The sequence below is a fragment of the Plodia interpunctella genome, chromosome Z (assembly GCF_027563975.2).
Source record: "Plodia interpunctella isolate USDA-ARS_2022_Savannah chromosome Z, ilPloInte3.2, whole genome shotgun sequence".
Taxonomy (NCBI): Eukaryota; Metazoa; Arthropoda; class Insecta; order Lepidoptera; family Pyralidae; genus Plodia; species Plodia interpunctella.
In genome coordinates this window covers 6,151,605-6,173,028 of record NC_071324.2, presented here as the reverse complement: position 1 = coordinate 6,173,028, position 21,424 = coordinate 6,151,605, and the positions used below count along the sequence as shown (strand labels likewise).

The 21,424-nt window shown below is 33.1% G+C and overlaps 1 protein-coding gene across 2 annotated transcripts; it reads right to left on the bottom strand.

Annotated features, from left to right (window-relative positions):
* Positions 1-2: 2 nt before the first annotated feature.
* LOC128683329 (USP6 N-terminal-like protein) lies at positions 3-19,349 on the bottom strand. 2 transcript variants are annotated; one of them, XM_053768834.2, is made up of 6 exons: positions 18,829-19,349; positions 15,156-15,984; positions 14,692-14,927; positions 14,170-14,231; positions 9,034-9,226; positions 3-6,491 (listed from the first exon to the last, which is right to left on the bottom strand). In XM_053768834.2, the coding sequence occupies exons 1-6, from the start codon at positions 18,969-18,971 to the stop codon at positions 6,113-6,115; spliced, it is 1,842 nt and encodes a 613-aa protein (XP_053624809.1). In that variant the 5' UTR covers positions 18,972-19,349; the 3' UTR covers positions 3-6,112. The 2 variants fall into 2 exon arrangements, with proteins under 2 accessions (XP_053624809.1, XP_053624810.1); XM_053768835.2 differs by having other exon boundaries at positions 9,043-9,226.
* Positions 19,350-21,424: the final 2,075 nt, after the last annotated feature.

Genomic DNA, 21,424 nt, shown 5'->3' with positions numbered 1-21,424 from the left:
TGTTTTGTAAATTGGTAGACCTCGATATCTACCAATTACTTCATATACCTATATTTGTAATATTTAATTAAAACCTACCTATAATTTTAGAACAAAATATCTATTTTGTCTAAAGAGGATTAAAAAAATTATTTGTAATTATGATTTCAAAGTTCCTATTTTATGAATTCACCATTTCATACTTAAACGTATATACAATTCCAAGGCAATATCAATCATGAATAATGTCTACAATATCAGTTTTATGATGTTTCAGTTTAAAGCATAATATACGCGCAAAATAATGTTAAATATACAGATTATGGAGCTTTATTGTTTTAATTTTTAGAAACAAGTACCTTCTTCACCTCCTTGTTCTCTTACCCCCGCTGATATTTGATAAAAGTCTGAACAATATTGTGCTTTTTAGCAAAGTCGAAAATATATAATCCATATTTAAAGTACTTATGTCTTGTATGTGGACATTGCAATAAGTTATATTTAACTAGATTTTCAAAATAAAACCAAATATGTAAATTACTCTCTCTGTATTCTCAAATAGAAAGAAAAATAAATCTTCAAAATAACTTAAGATACATATACATAACTACAAGCATGCAAGTATTTGACAATAAAGCATAAACTTCATTTCATTTTCATAACTGCAGTAATTTCACATTCGATCTCTTTTTAATAGAGCATTAAATTTTAAAAAAGTAACTTCAATTTATAAAAATAATTATAAAATTATTTAGGTTCATATTTCCTAACAAGCAGAGCTCTTAAAATTAATACAAGAATAAAATAAACCTTAGTGCCGTTAAAAATTATGCTTACAATTTATTTATTAGCAATGGCACATTTAAATGAAAATTTTGGAAGTCATTTTTCATTTAATTTGGACATGGTATTGAACATAAAATTACTTTTCCCTATTATCAATAGACCACATAGATATAGAAAGACCGGCACGCAGGATCGAATAACTCACAGCACATACCACAATTAATTTATGTTAGAAAGTTAAATTTTTACATATACTACTTAATCGTTTTTGAAATGTAAGCTTTTATTATGTCGAATTCGGCTGAATGAGTCAGAAACAAAATTCTTGTGATTTTTGTGACGCTTATAGTGTACCTACATAACCTAAATAATAAATCAAAATTAGATATGGCTTTTGAATATGATGGTGCAGCGTAGCAAACAGTTACGACATAAAATTGAGCCTGGGTAGAGCGTTAACCGAGCAAAATGTAGAAAAAATTACTAATGAAAATTTAATATAGGTAGGTTCTCCTAATGAGATTATGTGCAACTGAAATAATATAGTATATACAATTTTTTTAAATGTTATAATTGTCCGTTCCAATTTACAGTAGGTAAGTATATTTAGTTATAATTTATATAAGGCAAACTTCAACAAGTATACATTAAGTTGTTTAGAGAGTAGACGATATCAATATTCCGCATACCTAGTGTATTCGAAAACAGACCATGTTCCAGGAACACATAAAAATGACTATTAGAATTAACAGAGAATTCTAAATTAAATACTCGAACATTTAATAGAGCCGAAACGACAGGGCTCCGGACTTTACATTTGACGAGTTTAATTCTGATTGCTCTGTCAAACTTATTATTCCAGTGTTCTCAGACAATGCTCTTCTCTTGGTGCGTGCAGCCTTTTAAATAGCGCCTTCAACTGACAACAATTTTAAGATCATCTTGAAAAAGAAAGAGTTGAGAGAGACAATTATTTAAAATACATTTATTTGTAAATAAGATAACCCTCAAAATGTTTTATAATCTACTACAGAAATTATAATTTTAACGGTCAATTAATTTAATATTATTTATAATGTTGAGCGCCTAGAACTTGTATTTATCAGCTAGCGGCTACGTTTTGCAAAAACAAGACAAATTACTTACAAATGTTTTAAAGATTTTTCAAATCCTTGCTAAAAAGAAATTTGATTTATGACTAAACAAGATTCTTACACAGCAATTATTTCATACGACCGGGAATTAAAAAATAGCCAATTTGTCTCTAAAAGATATTAAGCTTAGTGCAGATGACTGCAGGACGTAATGTAATCTCAGAAATAAATAATACAAAGAAACTGACAGCTGTCATAGGTCCAAGTTACATTTTACACAGACAAAATAGTTAAAAATATAATGGTGGGCTTGACCTTAAAACAATGAAGGTGAAAGTTATACATATTTAAGGCGGGCATAAAGTTCAAAATAAATAACGCAATCAATGTCGTTTTATCCGACACATTAAAGTAGGCACATACATAACATACATTTACAAGTTAACACGTTTACTGCCACAAAATGCGTCGTGTGTTTTGCGAATCGAGCCGTCGTTGAGGAGCGAAACACGATGCATTTTACCACGAACTATATTCAAACAGCATTAGCGTTGCGCTGTCGATTGGGCATTGGGCAAGCCGCAGTCAACGTTTTCTTCGGTGAATTTTCGATCATTCCTAACGTCATCATAACCGTTCTTGAAATTGAAAATAAATAACATATCTAAAAATTTCAAAATCAAACAATAATATCATTTTTAATTCAAATAGTAAAATGATTCTTATCTTTGAAATTTCAGGAACGGTAATAAAGGCGAAACACTCAAAGTCACCGTAAATGATTCTTATCTTTGAAATTTCAGGAACGGTAATAAGGGCGAAACACTCAAAAAGTCACCGTATTACTATAATTTTACGATATTACTATAAAACGTTATTCCCAATATATAGTTCATACGCCAGAAATATTTACATCGAATCTCATATAAATTACCTACCTTAAATACTTACCTATATCTCACTTAACAGTTTAACTGACATTATTGCATTTCTCACTGTAAGTTTAGAAATTCGTAAAAAATTATTATTCATATAAACCGTTACAAGGCTAGCCATAAAGACCTACTATAGAGATTAAATTAAATGCGCTTTTATCATACTTAACTAGCAAAAAAATGCCATTGCTACAATATACTTTGTGGACAATATTAGGTGCAACGTTTCCAATAAATACAATCTTTACAAACATCTAGCAATCGACTAATTTTGTCTACAGTCCACATATAACGTCGGTAAATAATAACTAATGTTCACTATATATAGATGTCACACCTACCCTATACATAAATAGTTACATTCGAGTATGTTCTGTATATTAATCAACATAACGTACATGTTGATTCAGTGAATCCATATCCGAAGGATATGTACAAAAAATTGTCGATTCTACCAAATCAAATCATAAATTATGTCATTAGCATTTTGCGTGAAAAAAACAATAGCAGCACATATACATCACAATTTGTAAATCGTCATCAAAATATCTGAGAATAAATAAGGCATCGCCGTTATATTTTCTATAATAATTAAGGAATATAATGATGAAAGAACTGTGCGTTTCCATCTGGATTGTCTGATTTAAGTAGATAGTTTAGATACAACACACATCTGTATTTAGATACAAAAAAATGCACGGACAAATCCATGCAAGAAGCACATAAAATTGAGTGTGCAAAGTAATTCTATTATAGTATGCATTAATCCCAATTCCCATCAAAGTTCAGAGATTGCCAGATATCAAACAGTTTCAATATGGTTAGAATACAAGATCATATCAACTTGATTATATTAAAATATAATTCGAAATATTTTTCACAGAATATTTAAAAAAATAAATAACAGTAAGACCACTCTATGATTTCTCTCTCATGCTCACATTAAATCGTGTTATATTGCTTTCAAATTTATATTATATTCAATATTTTACATACTTAAATACGTAAGGAGTCAAATTTATGTACAATGAAATCTATGTATAATAAAAATGAGATTCTTTTATATCCGGTCCCATTAATTTTAAAGTGTTTACATGTTATTTTAAAATCATCGTAACGAAAACATTTATGAACGTTTACATGAAATATGATTGGAAAAAAATTAATTGTTTTATATATATTTATATATACTACAGATATTAGAAATTTACAGATATTAGATATGGAATTTGCCAATTTGACAGTTCGAAGTTCGCATAAATTACTTCGGAAAACAAAATAATGTTTTATTCTTATCTCTAAGAAGTACGGAAAATATCATTAAAAATTTGACGATACTGTCTAGCTTTTGGTGACAATTTCGTACGACAACGTTCCTTTTATGTAAGTAAAATAAATTCCCATTTCTGTGGCATTTACACACATACATAACTACATCCAGTATATACTCTGTGAAGCAACTCTAATTCGGGTTTACCGGTGTCAGTAGGAGCAATTATTGTTCAATAATTCTATGCGAGAAAATCTTTTACATTAGGGTAATACGAAATTGAGTATTTAATATACATGTAATTATAACATGTAAAGTAGCTAAAACTCATAAATTCTAAAAGACATTATTTAACATCCCCATTTTCTATAAGTATAATTATGACGTCAACGTTATTGAAGTAGAGCTACTGTTAAGTAAACATTACAGCTAAGCATTCTATTGATGAATCTTCTGAACTAGTAAACATTTTAAAACTAATATTTATATTGGAGTTTCTGAAAATTTCCGTCTTAATAACGCAGTTTAATTAGTGTTACGAGGTTATGTGGTCATTGGTGTCTGTGTAACAATTAGTGTAATTAATTATTATTGTACTAAAGCAACAAATATGACTAATTAACTACAAGTCTATCATACAGGTTGTCGTCGTTTTGGGATCACATATCGCCAAAGCTACAATTTTATGAACAAACATCGTCTTAATCTATAACATGTACTAAAATGAGAATATTAAAAACGTTTCAGTAAAAAATCAAAAGTATAAATTTATTTGACCATGCTGATTTAACTAACATTAGAAGAGATTCCAATTAAACCATTGCCATCATATTCATAAAAAAGTTAAGACCTATAACATACCTATTATAGTCAAAACGTGTTTTGTCTCGTTCTTTCATTTATCAAATATTGTGTAGTGGCAAAGCATAATTATTTTAACTAAAATAGGGCTAACTCTTTTTATAAACATTTAAGGAGTACATAGATAAGTGCATGTATCGTGAATCATACAAGTCATTAAATGACATGCAAATTATCGAGTAAATATCATGGCTACCCGCCGAAGCAATTAGAACATTTATACAAGACTTCTTACTTGTATGGGATGGCGAATAAGTATAAGAATAGACTTCGTTGTATCAGCTAATTGCATAAAGGTTCCACGTTCCATACCAAATTGACTTATCTAGTATAGTTATATGTATCTAGATAAAAGGGTGGCAAATGGCAAATGTTTGAAAAATTCTTTATCACCATAATAATTAATCCAATAATAGACTTAATCAATAATCTGAATGCAACATCAAATTAGTGAACTGCAACTTCATTGCTAAAATTCATGGCAAAAAGATTGTTAAGGGACCTGCAGGCCATGGATGTTCCATCCAATTATAATACCTAAACAATATTTAAAGTGAATATTATGATAATATTAATCGACTATACGAACATTTTTTCCAAAATATTCACATACTTAAATTTTTGTATACAAAATCTCAGTATTATTGTAATACGTGTAATGGAAATTATATTAAAGGGGTATGTTCCACAGATCCCTTAAAATCAAAGTTTCGTTGCATTCAAATGAAAATACATGTGACAATTATGTCTATATAAATGAAACACTCCTGGATCTAGGCTCACATAGTACAATACATTTAAAAATATGGATCAAGCCAATGTGTTATTGTGGTGGTAACATTACGTAGAATTCTATTTAGGAAATAACATTTCAGCAAATAAAAATTAATAAGTTTTCAGATAGGCAATATTTCTTTTAGTCGCAAGCTGATCGGACCTAATTTGTTAGTGTTTACTCTATAGCATAAATAATAAATGAATAGATAAATTCTCATGTATCATAGGTCCGAATCGTGCGTAGACATTCTATCCATTATGGCTTTGCTTACTTAAAATACTTTCAATTATTACCCAAAAATTTGTAAACGCAGTGTACTTGTTGCTCATATACATACAAACATATAACAAGTTGTAAAGGTAAACTGGCCATATTGAACACACAAGCATATATTAGTTAAATTGACAGATTATTTCAGATCGTAAAGTTCCGAATGAGATTCTATGTACCGTGGTGTTATGATCCTTCCAGAGTCTACTACTGGCGTCAAAAGTTCTTCAGAGGGCACTTGTATCCTGATCCTATTGTCAGAAGGTAGATTGCTGGCTCCGTTGCCCTGGTAGAAACCTAGAGTGACAGGTTTATGATGATCCTCTGAGTAAGCTTTGTACTTCGAGGGGCTAACTGGATGCAGGTGGGATGGACTAGCAGCGAGAGGGTTATATGTCACGTGGATACGTACAACGTCGTCAGAGAGGGGCGAGACGGACGGGGGGTGCGGAGTGGCTCGCGGGGTAGAGTGGGTCGTCGATGGCGCCCTCTGAATACTTAGGCCGCAGATCCCGGAACTGTAAATTATCAATATTTAACATTAGGCTTACTGCACTGATGTGACTATATTGTACATCGCAATTCAACATTTCGGCGCTACAAGGTAAATTCATCTAAAATTTTGAATCGACTGACAAATAAAAGGATTTGATAATTTAATAATAATACGGACGCCTTCCTGCTACATTGATCAATAATCCATCCACTGTCACATTCCATAGAAATAAAAGGAAGCAATTAGTAAGTTAAAAAAAAAAGAATTTAATTTAAATTAAGCAATAGTAATTATCACTAAAGGGAGATATCAAACTTTGATACAAACGCTGAACATTATTTGTTTACTTTTGAATTAAAATATTTATGCAAATTTACCACGACAGATGCAACACTAGCAATTGGTACCCTAGTAGGTACTCCGTACGAAGTACTTACTACATCCATATTTAGTAAGTACTTCATACGGATTACCTACTACTTCCATGATTGGTTTGTATTTATTGTATTATTGACATTGACAACGACAAATCTTCTAAAGCATTGACTTGTACAGCAACTGGTCAATTGTTTACCGCTTGTGCTGATGTCGCCATCTGCATCGAGCTTTGCGTAAAATACTAAAAGTGTGTACATTCTCAGTTCCGCACATTGTTCATAGCCTTAGGCACTAAGGATAGTAGCTTATCTTGTACTGAAATTAAAATTATTTCAACCAGATTTTCTTATATAAACTGTCTAAATGTAAAGCTACTGAAAACCACATTATCTTATATCAGATACGACTTGGCAGTAATAGCACGTACTGTAATTTTAATAAAAACTATAGCTGATAACGTTTGAAATATTATAAAAACGAATATAATTTTACGTTCGTTAACAAGTTACGAAGAAGGAAAAACGAGCTATAGCAACATTTCAATACGAGCGAATTAAATTTAGCAAAAAAGCATTTTAAAAATGCGATAAAATTTCGCTCACCCAGGGGACTTCCCGGGTAGATATAATGAGACCAACCTGAAACACGTTGGTTTTTTTGTAGTAATATTAAATTATTTAATTATGTAGTGGTTAATCTCTTCATCTTAAAGACTAACTTATTATTTTATCATGTTCCATCCTGAGTTCTACTCAGAAAATCGTCTATAACTTGTCCTTGTATATTTAACGACAAAACATTTTAGTTTAGAAATAATACACCCCACATCATGAAGTAGTTAAGTTATGAAATTAGTGAACCTAAGAAAAATAGGGACGGATGTAAAATCGTATAAAACATAAATATAGTAGAGGTATATGTTATGGACTTTGTAATTATTAGGGACCTCGTTACCTCGTTAGCTACTTCGGGCAATATATATATAATAGTGTAGTTGTCTTCATTCGAATAAATACAAAAATTACTTGCGGCGGCACTGCCGTGCCCCCAGATGGCGATAAATTTTCTTTCAATCACCTGGTCCATGACAAATACATAGGATGAGCATTTTGGAAGAGATACATGATCAAGAGATTAATGGGAGAATTGTGATTAAGGAGTGCATTGAAATCAACGCCATGCACAAAACTATTGATACATAAATACGATTGCGTAAACAGTCCACAGGCCATAAGCTCAGTTTTGCATTTAATCGCGTGATACCGATACGTACGGCACTTAAATCGTAGGCGTAGTGTTAAGAGAAACACAGCGCACCCACCACACTGCATTATGCAAATCACATTACATGGTTGTCATGATGTTACAGCGCCATATTGTGATTCGCTCGCTGAGTATCACTTCGATAAATCGACGGTCCATTCACTAGATGCACGGCTTCATTTACATGTGGTACAATTGTGACTAATTTCATTGAAATCCATCCATCAGATTTTGTGTAATTGATACACACACGCATGCAAAACCATCTTACTTTCTATGATATAGCCCTACCCTGGCACCTACTGAGAAAACTTGAGAGAATAGGATTAACTAGAAAATGGCTGAACGTCCGTCCAACCACAATGCAATGCTGAGTTTAAGGCTCCTTTCTGATTGGCTACGTCAATACATTAAATGTGAAAGTGTACATTATAAAATTAATATCTGTGTGTAAAAACGCTGTAACAGTCGCTATAGTGCAAATAGTCGCGTTTGAACTTAGTCGCCATACATATATATAATACCAAATATACGGTATCTTTAGAAATATATATTAACGCAATAAAAGTGTTGTTGACAATGTCAGATAATTGTAATAAATATGTATATTCTTGATGAAATGCTTTCAAAGATATGACGAATTTACTGGCCTTCGAATAGACATTAAAACAAAAATTTGTCAACTAGCCTATTGCCATGAATACAGACCAAAACTTACATAATATTTATCAATTTATTGAACAAAAACAGTAATGGGTCGTCTCGATATATCATTCAGAATCCCGTCTGTGTTATCGCAGGTATTTATATTAATTCCATAGCGATCGTCGAACGTATAGCGACGCCATAGTAACTTGTTTAATGGATAAAAGGTTTTTGGCCAAGTTCAAATGCAGATTGCAATCTACTTTAAATAATCTCACCCATCTGACCCAGTGCCGTCGTCGCTGACGTTGCTGTGCGTGTCCAGGGAGTTGTCAGGAGCGTGCGATCGCCCGCTGGAGAAAACGCTCAAGTCGGCGGTGCTGGTCACGCTCGTATCCGCCAATGAGCGACGGGAACCGAGCGCCGACACAGAGTCGTCGCAGCGAATCCCTCCCGCCACCCCGCTGTGTTCTGTCCAATCAAAAACATCTTTAAACTAGTGAAAATTTAAATTCGAATAACTAACGAAGCGAATCCATTGAACCCAAGTTGAGTTATAGCAAATCCTGTTGTTCTTTTATGGTTTTGAAACTTGTGACCCTAGAAGCGGATTTATTCTAAAAATTCTATTCTAAAATATGAATGCTAATAACCCAAATTGATTTCATTTATTAAAATCACGTCAAGTTTATAGTCTTGTCTCTAACTTTATGGGAAAGACTTTTGGAAAATCTTTCACACGAGAATACAAAGTAGAACTTCTGAAAAAAAATACACATAGTACGAAACTAATTCACTTTTTTACTTTTAATATGCAGAAATAGTGATAATCTATTTATATTAAGGCTAATCACTAAAACATAACGCGATTTTATAAATTAATTGTAAACTAGCAAATAGACAACGTAAAATAAACATAAGCATGACTGGCGACAAACCATGCAGAAGCTAAAATAAAAATCCTGACTTACCTTTTTTTTTAAATTTTGGCAAGGGTCACAAAACGTACATGCAACTCTATGAGAGGATTCTCTAAACTCTCTGCTCAAAACTTGATAAATAAAAAGCATGATTAAACATTAAACATTCCTTATTTATTGAATAATATTTACAATTACAAGCTAACACTGTTTTTGCTTCGTTTTCTTACGGTGTCTGGCATTTATTAAATAACTCGGGAGTTCAGCGTCAGGTGTACTGGGGATGGGAGCGGGGCGGGATATGTGGATATCCACCGAAGCGAGGGAGTTTCGGAGGGGCACGGGGTGGGACAAATTCTCATCTGCGATAACAAATATAAATGGTTCAAACAGAATGTGTTCCAATGTGTTAAAACATGTGAAATAAAAATATTTGGTATACAAATGTTCCCGAATACGTTAAGATGTTGCACTACATCGCATTAAGAAGTTGCATACTAGTGCTCTGATTTATATTTACATTGTGAACACTAAACAGCTAAACGTACCGGGTATATTTTTGAGTACGTTGGTGTCATAGTTATAGATCATGTTCCTCATATTACCACGGGCGCCAAAACTAAAAATAGAAGGAACTTGGGTATAGCTGTGCAAAATTTTGATATTTCCGCGCCATGAAGCACAAAAAGACGACTGTCAAGCATTATATACTTCACTGGCTAAATTTTTTTCATAGATGGTAAGAAATACTCTTAGCAAATGTAGCCATGACAATATTTTTTATGTAACAAAACAATATTAGAAAATTATGTCCTGTCTTTTAAATCTTTATGGAAGATACTTAAACAATACAATACAAAAAGTATGGTGATGTATGGTGATCTTTAAATCAATACAACTGATGACAGGGGTGGGTTTATGTGATAAAATCAAAACGACACAAGATCAAGTGTTGAGCAGAGATTCATGTAAGCCACTATCGTAATAGTGGTATAAACAAAAAAATTTGGTACGGAAGAAGCGTCTAGAATGTGATGGGATTATATGCTATATGGTGATTAGTTAAATTACCCGAAACTTATTTAAGAGAAACAGATATCTCATAGCGTTCAATAATAAAACTATTTCCATAATTTTTCCCATTATTGTAAAAGGTTTTTTTCTGAATGTCATCAAATTTCTTCTTAAATTCTTAAAATATTTTCAGTACATTACAGTATTGAAACTATCATGAATAAATTAATTCACAATGGTGGTGTTATTGTGTGAGTGAATTGCACATAAATCCAAAAAGCTTGTGCTAAGATTCGAGGAAAGTCAGAATGGTAAACATTTTATATTCATATTAGGTTTCCCTGTCTCGAATCCCGGTCTTGATTTTTTAATGTCAAAAACAATAATTGATGATACTGAGAACAACACCAATAACAAATGCTGTTATTAATTGAAATAAATGATCAATTGAAGTGATATTACGTTATCTATCATGTCCTGTTCATTGAAAAGCAAATTATAATTTTATATAAAAAAATAATATTTTATTATACTTATATTATTTTTTATGGTATGACAATAGGTCGTCAATAAAATTGTCAAATTTACTATTAAGCATGCTGTAAAACTATACAACACACGTATTTTACTGCTAAAACTTTACTACACAATCTCAATGAAATAAATTATAAGAAACGTAATTTCACTTGAGGTGAATCAGATATTCTCACTGTATTAAACTTTTCAACAGGGCTCAAATTCATTGCGAAATATAAATTGCAACAGAATAAAAATCCTCGAATCTTATGAGACGGCGTGTTAAATGCATAATTCTGACTGGAGTGTTAATTATGACATAAACCCACCGCCGAACCACCAACATACATGCTATAATTTGTAAAGTGTATCTAGGTTCTATAATATAAATATTTAGAAAACTAAATGTTTATAGTGTGACACGCGTATTATTGTTATATGAGTCAATCAACACTTACTTGCCTTTGACAACTCCATTTGGTCCCGGATTTGTTAAAAAGTAACTAATCCAAAAATTATTTGATTGATGATTATTTTCAGTCGCCATATGCCTAATTCGAAAATTGGTAATGAGCTAATTTGCGAAATACTTAGTTGATCACGAATTCAATGGATAAGTTAACGGTTAAACCTAGACCATGTTTTATAGCCCAAGATAAGTAGGACCTTGGTGTAAACAACTGAGATCGGCTGCATCTGGGTTTAGCCGTAATAAATCTAAATCCATCCATATATGGATGGATTTAGATTTCGTAAATGAAAATAATCATAATTTTCGTAATAGTTACTTTTTCGCCAGTAAAAATTGACCCATATTACATAATGAAAAAAACCAATGAAAGATGAAAACACTCACGCCAAAAATCCCAGTTCAGATTTACAAAATATAACGTGTGTCGATAAACGACACGTGTCAATAATTACATTGGCAAGCGAATCTTTATTATACAATATTAACTATACGAAATTTAATGACCATGATTTCACTAATACAAACAAGAGTATTTATTATTAAAATGATATGATTTTAATAATGTGCGTTTTGTAATTTATCTAAATAATTTGCTTTTGTGTCATATTGTACAAAAAATACGGAATATTGTGTATACGTACTCAGTCATTGAATTTTTAAAATTACTCCCTTAGAAAAAATTAACATAATATTAAATGCTGATAGTCGCACACAGTCATTCATCGCCAAATAATATATACACATATTTTTTTATAGAGCCTGAATATTACTAAAATAAACTCTTAGAAAAAAGCACAGAAATGCTTTGAGGTCCAGAAACCAACCCACAGATCCATGGATTGTAAACATGAAATACAGCCGATTAATCTAAAAATGTGTATCAATGTAGTAGAAAAGTAAATATATTAGGACAAATAAATAAATAAAATATTTACACAATGATCAAAGACTTTGTGTAAAATAATAATAAAAATATGAGCATTTGTGTTTCCACTCTGTGTTCCCTTGATCTAGATTATAAAATTGAATTTATCGAACAAATTTAAAACAACCGAAACCTTTATTACGGGAAAAAATATAATTAGTCATATCAGTTTGTGACTTTCGGCTGCAATACTAACTGTTCTAACACCAGATGCCATGCCTGATGATTTATGATGGGAATTATTTTGTACTGGGTTGAATTACTATATAAAATGTTAAATGATAAAACTAGATAGTAAACTGTATCTTATAGGATTCCAATCTATAAAAACGATATATATAGCGAACATTACGTAATTCGAAACAGCAAATATCTTTCATATAATACTGAATCATCAAAATAGTTTGGACAAAATATACTATACAAAATATAGGTAAATAAGCGCAACCTAATTATGTGACCAGTTCCATAAATATATATTCATGAACATCGGAACAAGTCAAATAAAAAAAAGTGATTAGAATCACACAAGTAACAAATTTACACAAATTGCCGTTCATTTAATTATCTACGAATTAAATATTCTATTGAATTAGTAAATTTATGCAATAATAAAAAATATATTTTAGAGGCATGCAAACAAAAAAAATACACGGGGTCTGGGTTACCAAAAGCTGATCCTAATTTTTCTCAAATACTTTGTACATATAAGAAGTCAAAACCTAGATGGGCCCTTTTACCCAACTAATTGATTTCTTGGAGATCAGTCAACAAATGCAAAGCCGGTGATTGACTGATCCTTAAGAAAATCATTAAAATATATTTAAATTTTCGGTGATAGAGCAATTGGTGAAACCTACCCACGTTTACATCCTGATCGAGATTATTTAAAAAAAAACGTAACGGTATTCTAATTAAATAGCACACAAGATTCATGCAAATTATTTAGAAATTATCACATTACGATGGCACATTTCGTATAATTATTACATGGGAATTAAATGACTACAACGTTCTTATTCCTCTCAAGAATACCATAGCCCTATTTTCCGTCCCGTTCAAACACCTTAAATTAAATAAGTATAGTAAATTCTTCACTTTAAGGTATTTGAAAATCAATATGTTAGATTTTTCTATCAATATGTTGATTGTTAAGCGCTAAAAATTTGGAATTAGTCTTTATGTAAACGATCAGGGGATACTCACGCAATAGAAAGATGTTCATTTCATATATATTCTCTAATTTTTTAAAGCAAATTCACAATTTATTCCATTGATTGATGCGTTCGACTTTTTATTGATTTGTTGTCTATACATGAATACAGTCTAGTGCGTAAACCTTCAAACAAATGGAGAAAAGTGGTGATATGAGTTTCAATTACCTTTGAATCACGCCCCTGATTTGTTTAAAATTCCCACGACTTTAATCTGATGGTGTTTGCGTTTAGATAAAGTAGAATAACGATGCCATCGTAATGTGTATAATTTTATAAATGCGTAAAATGATCTGAGCCCAGGCTTTCGTCTGAGGTGGCCCGGGAGGGGGGCAGGCTGGCGTCCAAGTTACCTGACACTGTGTCGCTTTGCGATACTCGCAGCTCCTGCATCTCCATCGCTGCTTTCTCTCGCCTGTAACGAGCAACACAATATTTAGGACTTGTTTTACCACTTCCCGATAAAATATTCATATTATACAATATGAAAATAAATTAACTGCTAGATAAATCTGAAGATGCTAGCCAGTTATCGCCGTATCAGTAAGCGACTCAACTTGCCCATAATCATTTTCTTATTCGTATCCTTTCATGTTGCAAAACAAAGTCCTCTACGGTGTCTGTCTGTCTGGTCGCGACCTGTCTGTCTGTAACTCACACAGCTTGGCGCCCACGGCATGTTGTTTCCGTCTCCAATGAATATGTGGTAAAAACCTAGATAGTAGAATTCCTCAGGCAAACATTTTTTGAGGACTCCAGGCTTTGGAGCATCCGAATGATCCAAAACCAGAGATCTGAATACATAAAATCTAACAACTTACTTCAAGAATAAGCCACTTCAATACAGAGAAAAAAAGTAAACTCTATGACTATACCTTAATATCACAGTTGCTCGGGCTTGCTTCTCAGTTTCCGAGAAGTTCTCAGCTCGCTGGCCAATCTTTGACTTCTTGTCGGGTTCCACAAAAACCCCGAGAGCCCGTTTTGGCAACTCACTGGGTGGCGGCGGCCCTGGATAATCTAATTTTGCCCTTTTCAACTCATCCATGGAACGTTCCAGGTGGTAAATAACTACGTCGTCGTCATAACCAAAATCTTTATGAAGCTTCACCTGGAATATATTTAAAAATTATAAATAGATTATCTCAACTGTAATATATTATTGCCTTATCAAAAATATTAATAAATTTTATTATTCATAACCTAAAAATTGCAATAATGTATCGACCGAGATTTTGATATCGCTATCATACCTAAATGATAATTGTGTAAATCCAGTTTTTCATGCTCTTAAAGAAACCACACGAATCGAGTCGTTGTAAATAAAGAAAGCCCTTACCTGAATATAATTAACAATTAGATCCATATCTTGTAACTTCATGATCGCTTTCTTATGAAGTTTGAGTATTGTATAGGCCATGGCAGTGACCACTCTCTCTCCATCCAACAAATAAATATCCCACACTCGCAAACACAAGCTGAAGGGCACTCGCTCCACGAAACAAACAAAAAACCATTTTAGGGAATAAAGTATAGCATCCAATCCGAATTTATCAAAGTGGTGTTTTAATTTTGGCATGAACTTTGTGAGTATTTTATCGTGGTGCTCCAAGAACCTTGTTAATTTAGGGAAGCCTTCGACATATAATCCGTGCATCAGATACCTCTTGTCTGACAAGAGTATAGCTAGAGCCCAGAAGGCGTCTTCCTCGTCCATGTACATCAGGAGAACACCGGCTAAGCCGGACATTCCCTGGCAGTACCCTACTTCTGAATTGTACATGCTGTATGCACATAGTACATTGAATAAAGAACATTGCTTTTCTGAATATCTCTCTCTATAAAATTGATGTTCACGGAACTGCCTATTGACATCCGAGTCGATCTGTCTCACGTCTGTAGACCACTGCTTAGCCAGTTTCAGCATTTCTTGGTACTTTCCAGGGCTGTCAGATTTGACTCGATTTATATCAAGTAGTTTACACCATATCTTCATACGCAGTGACTTTGGAATGCCTTTGTATATCCGTCTGTGTAGTTTCTCCTTGGTGGCGGACGAATCCCACGTGGCCAGCATTTTCACCCATTTCTTTTCTCTTTCCACCTCGACATTAATCTTTTGTGGCGCCGTTTTCTGCGGCAAACGCTCGTCGTGAATGAAGCCATATCTGAAAATTTTAATTACGGTACGTTATATTTACGCTACTTAATAGAAGTTGAATAGGAAATACATCAATAAGCTGTTGATCAATTTAATAATATCAATATATAGGTAATATTAAATGGTATAGGGTTATGAAATTTGAACTACCTACTATGATAAGTACGTACTTCTGTCTCATAATATGTTTACTGTATTATTCTTTTTTAATAAAAAGTATATTAACAAACATCGAAATCTCATTCATAAGGCATATACCCTATTCGTATAATGATGAGATCAACTATAGAAAAAGGACATGAACATAAAGAAAAAGTTCAAAGTCTAAATCGCTCGTGCAAGGACATTTATAAGAACAAAATTAAAAAACAATTAAACTATAAATTGTTATGATAATTTGCATAAGCAGTTCTTCTAGAACTTTTTATCACTCGGATTTACTGCCTTTGCTATTGTTACACAATTGCAGTACTTTCGATGCACCAGTCATGAACTTTCAAGTACCATGACCTCAAGTACCAGTCCCATGACCACTTGGCCTACAATCGTAAAAATATTCACAAACTATTTTCTTAGGAGTCAAGAACATATGCTTATAAACCATAGTATGTTACACGCCAGGTAAATACTCTTTTTATCTTATTGACTTATCAGTTAACACCTTCGCATAGCATTTGTTGTGTGGTTAGATAGAGAACTCAAGATAAAATCCATATTGCGAAATAACACTATTGTAGCAATGTAAAGTATGATAGTTTTTCATATATTGTACAAAAATTTTTGGAGTTTATCGCGAACAGACAGACACGGTAGAGAACTTTGTTTTATAATAAGTAAGGAAATAATGTAAGAATAACATGATAGCAAAAAGTACATACTCATTAAAATATAATCCCACCCCCATGGTTTAACCCCATCTCAATTGAATTATTGTTCACAATTTATCACCTTAAATATTATTCTTCAATTTTCACATGAAGAACATATTTTTGGAATAGAAGAACAACATAGGGTACTTTTCATCTGGGAAAAATACTGCTATCATAGAAAACTAACGTGGGCCAAGCCGCGGGCAAAAGCTTACGCCTTAAAAATTTTAAGCAGATATGTAATTACAATCGACCAAAGCGCATAGAAACATAAAACACGGAGCAATAAAAATAACCTCTAGACAAGTTAACAGGGCATAGTGCAGTGCTAAATGGTGAAATACATTCATCTTGATAAACTACATCTAAAACAATTTTTTTATGACATCATTGCCATGACTATAGCAAGGATAAGTATGTAGTAAAACATAATTTTTCCTGATGTAAATAGGAAAATGTAACAGAATACTCAGTTGAATATTCAACAATAAAGAAAAAATAATTGACTTAATACTCCATCAGACATCTAAATTCAAATAACTAATAACTTTTTTTACATTCCTAAATCCATGTTGTCAAATAATACCACATTCTTCTCTTTTTCATAGTCATATTCATCAAGGTTGAGGCTCATGGTCATTACGTGGAAATAAACACACACAACAACTTTCTTGGCATTATTAATGGAGTGGTTTGCCATTGCCTTCTCCATTTCACACACAAGTTAATAATCAACCATTGTGCAGTTATTATTAGTCGCAGTGCCTGGTGCTTTATTCCCATGGGAATTTCAGGATAAAAAGTAATTTATGTTCTCTGTGTTAATTGTTGAACTTTCATAACAATCCATTCAGTCGATTTTGCATGAAAGAGTAACAAACACACACATACATGCATTATCACAAACTTTTGCATTTATAACATTAGTAGGATATTAAAAAAAACATGCTATCTCTTCTACTACACGTTCAGCTTATCATGTTAATAATATCACAACAACCATGAACTGAAACAACATAAAAATTACAACATAGGAAAACAATGCTTGAAATATTTAGATGATAATAGAGTTTAGAACAATTGACCACTGTTTGTTACATATTATGGGGTTTATCAGTTTTCCCTTTGTTTCACTCATCAAAGCTTACCTTACTTATTTTTATATGAAGACCAGTACTAACAATACTTCCAGTATTGTTAGTACAGTTCTAGCCTAATATTAAGTTGAAACTTTGAGAAATAAAAATATATCAATCTTTTTTTATTTCTTCTTGTTTTAAAAAAGTACAACTATTTATAGTTAGAGTGCCTTAAATGTAACAAAATTATCACCGCATTATAACCATAGTGGAAGTGATATAAATTATGTTTGTTGGCTAACTGGACATTTGAAGTTGATCCCCTATTATTGATAATTGGTTAAAAGGATGATGACATTAAAAGGATACTATGGGAATGAAAGAAGGCACCTTTTTAAATATTTTCTCTATGAAATATAGTGCCTTTCTCTATCTTACTTATTTTTTACCTTTAGTTTTTGTATTTTACCTAATTCTAGTTGAAAATTTAAGGTACATGCAATGAAACCAGATCAATAGTGCTAGCTAAGGTTCTATTCCCCCTGATCTTTGTACCTTAGTCCTAGGCTGTAGCCTAATTAGCTTAAATGTACATCAAGCCCAGTTTGAAACTATGCAACTTCAAAATCAATTACCAAGAATTACCATTGCCCATCCCACTAAAGATACTGTTGTTTCCTGTAGTAAATAGTTAAAAACTGAGAACTAAATGAAATATTTAGGTATAGACAATAAAATATTTTAGACGAACTCTACTCAATTCCATATTCCTTTCTTACTGGCAGTGATACAATAATTTCAATAAACAGTTTGGGAGCCAGGTAGAAGAGCATAAAGGTCCAAAGCTTGATTTCACGTGGGCGTATGATATTCGCAATCGGCTGAATTGAAAATGCATTTTACCTGTCAGTTTTGTGATACTCTTCAAACTCAGGATCTTCCCAGGGATCTATTTGACCAGCTAGGTTTTCCCGGCCACGCTCGTATCTCTGGAAGATACGCTCCCGCTCCTCGGAAGCCCGCGCCAATAGAGCCTCTTCATTCATAACACGGCCTGACTGTGCCACATACCGAAACACGACTTACGTGCGGATTTGACCTACTAAAATTGTTAATACCTTTACACAACACACATTAAAATAAAAACAACTTGATTTCTTCTTAATTCGAAGAACAATCAACCCATCTTTTACGAATAAAATTAACAAACATCACCGCCCATACACCTTACAATTAATTCTCGGACGCCAGACAAAATAGATTTTGTTTGACGTTCCTTCCTATGTCATCATAAATGCATGCATGCAATGATGCATGCAAAATATCATCGTTTTGGCGAACGATGGAGCCATGAAATAAAAAAAAATGACAAACTTTCCTCGAAGCACGGCACGGCGGCACGCGGCCACTCCCACGATAATAGGGCATAATACGCAAAGCTCAACGCAGATGGCGCTACTAGTACAATTAAGGTACACAAGCATTGCCAATGCAGGCAAAAAGCGCCAATTTTAATATTGTTGCAGATTTACGATCAAAAATCATTAGTGTTGCGAGTTTGGTGGGTAGGGTAGATTGTTGTGTATTTTTGACAAACGAATGCTTACATAATGAAATACTCTAAAATAAACGTTTTAATCGACATAATATAAAGCGGCAAAGCTTTTGTGTACCTAACATGCAGTGCTGTATTCTGGTGGAATAATGTAGATACTTTATGTAACGTCCTTAGACCTTCGACAATAAACAAAAAAAAAACTATTGTAGTGTCAATGTCAGTGTCAAAAACTCAACCGAAACCCAATGAATTTCAAAATTGATCCACTTGATAGAATGATCATAACTAGTTGTTCGCCGCTAACGTAGACCTCGCGAATACATTTTTTTTTTCTATGAGGTATTTGATACTATAATATCAAATACCTCAAAACGCCTTTTTCAAAGTTACAGTCTTTTGACTTCACAAGGCAGCGCGTGCCGTGTTCAACAATATATAGGTACCTACCTACATAAAATAATTTATCTTCATGAAATTGTCGTATTGTACGTATTTTGACATATAAAATGACTTATAGTTACTTACTTTTAATTATAAAACATAGATGTATAGTGTCGCGGACTTTTTTTATGGATCTACTAAAAACCTATATTTTTGTAGTACATTATATGCATGTTAAATCAACGCATAAGCGTAAAGATTTTCGGTAGCGCTTTTTTTCGGATTACTTTACAAGTCTTCATTGATATGGCTGAAAAGTAATTTATTTCAAAACAAGTACACACATACACTCAGTTATCATGGCAGGTGACCGAACTCTTTGCAATAGCCCAGTACTTGTATCCATTATTCTACAACAGTTCACACTCCCGCCGAAATCTGCTCATGGGCATACCATTCAATTGGTATATCCGGGAGTGGTCTTTGGTGGAAGACCTACATAACAATAAAACTCTCCAAAAAGCCTCTACGTGTTGGTCCATATTCCCACGCAAGCAGCTCAAAGGACCGGACTTAGTGCCGTAAATTCCAAAAGAGGAGAAACATAATAATAATTGTTTATTTCAGATATCGTTACAATATCCATAGTAAAAAATACAATAATAAAAATATTAATATAAAAACAAATTCCTATAAAAATAAAAATTTAAGCTGCAAATGCCAGCCAGCGTCTAATATTTCAGTGGTGTGAAGCCTTTCTGCCAGATTCCGCACAATGCCGTTTCTACACGTGGCAACCTTGGACATGAAGTTAGCTATCCATAGACGGTGTATAGCATTAAAAGTATAGACTCGCGATTCGGCGAACATTCCAGATGCGCTACACCAAGGTTAGTCCTATACGGTGCCAGATGTAAGATGTTGTTATAATCTACCCTAATACCGTCATAAGCTTTTCTCGTGTATTCCGTCCAGACGTGACACGTATAGAAGGACTGGCAGAAAGGCCTAAACAATGTAACCTTCACGGCCGGAGAGGCCCCTAGAAACCTTCTAGCGAGCGTATTTCCTACAATACACAGAGATCTGCGTTGCCGCTCAATATCCTCGACATCGAAGACGTCACCATGTGGACAAGGTACCTAAACCAGGTTGCGATATTCACAGGCTGACCGTTTAGCATGAGATAGGGAACATGCTGAGGCATTAGTTTCCCGCTCCAAACACTACCATTTCAGTCTTTTTGACATTATACACTAGGTCGTGATTTTTAGCATATTCTTCATAAATAGAAATAAGCTTTTTGAAGATTGAGGGGCTAAGCAGCACCATGTCGTCAGCGTAACTCAAATTGTTAATGTTCCAAGTCTGAGTCCGACAGGTGTGCTGCTCAGCCTCACAATCAAATCGTTCACATAAATATTCAATAGATCAGGAGAGGTCAGCCCACCCTGCCTCACTCCACAAGTCAGCTTGAAGTCATCCGATATTACGTTGCCCCATTTGACATTATTAGTTTGATGATTATACCAATGAGCTAAAAGGTTAACTATTCCTGTG

Coding starts and splice junctions, on each gene's coding strand:
- LOC128683329 (XM_053768834.2), bottom strand. CDS start 18,971: ATGAATGAAGAGGCTCTATTGGCGCGGGCTTCCGAGGAGCGGGAGCGT. Junction 15,985..18,828: donor GAGTATCACAAAACTGACAG/GTAAAATGCATT, acceptor TAAAATTTTCAG/ATATGGCTTCATTCACGACG. Junction 14,928..15,155: donor TAATTGTTAATTATATTCAG/GTAAGGGCTTTC, acceptor AATATATTCCAG/GTGAAGCTTCATAAAGATTT.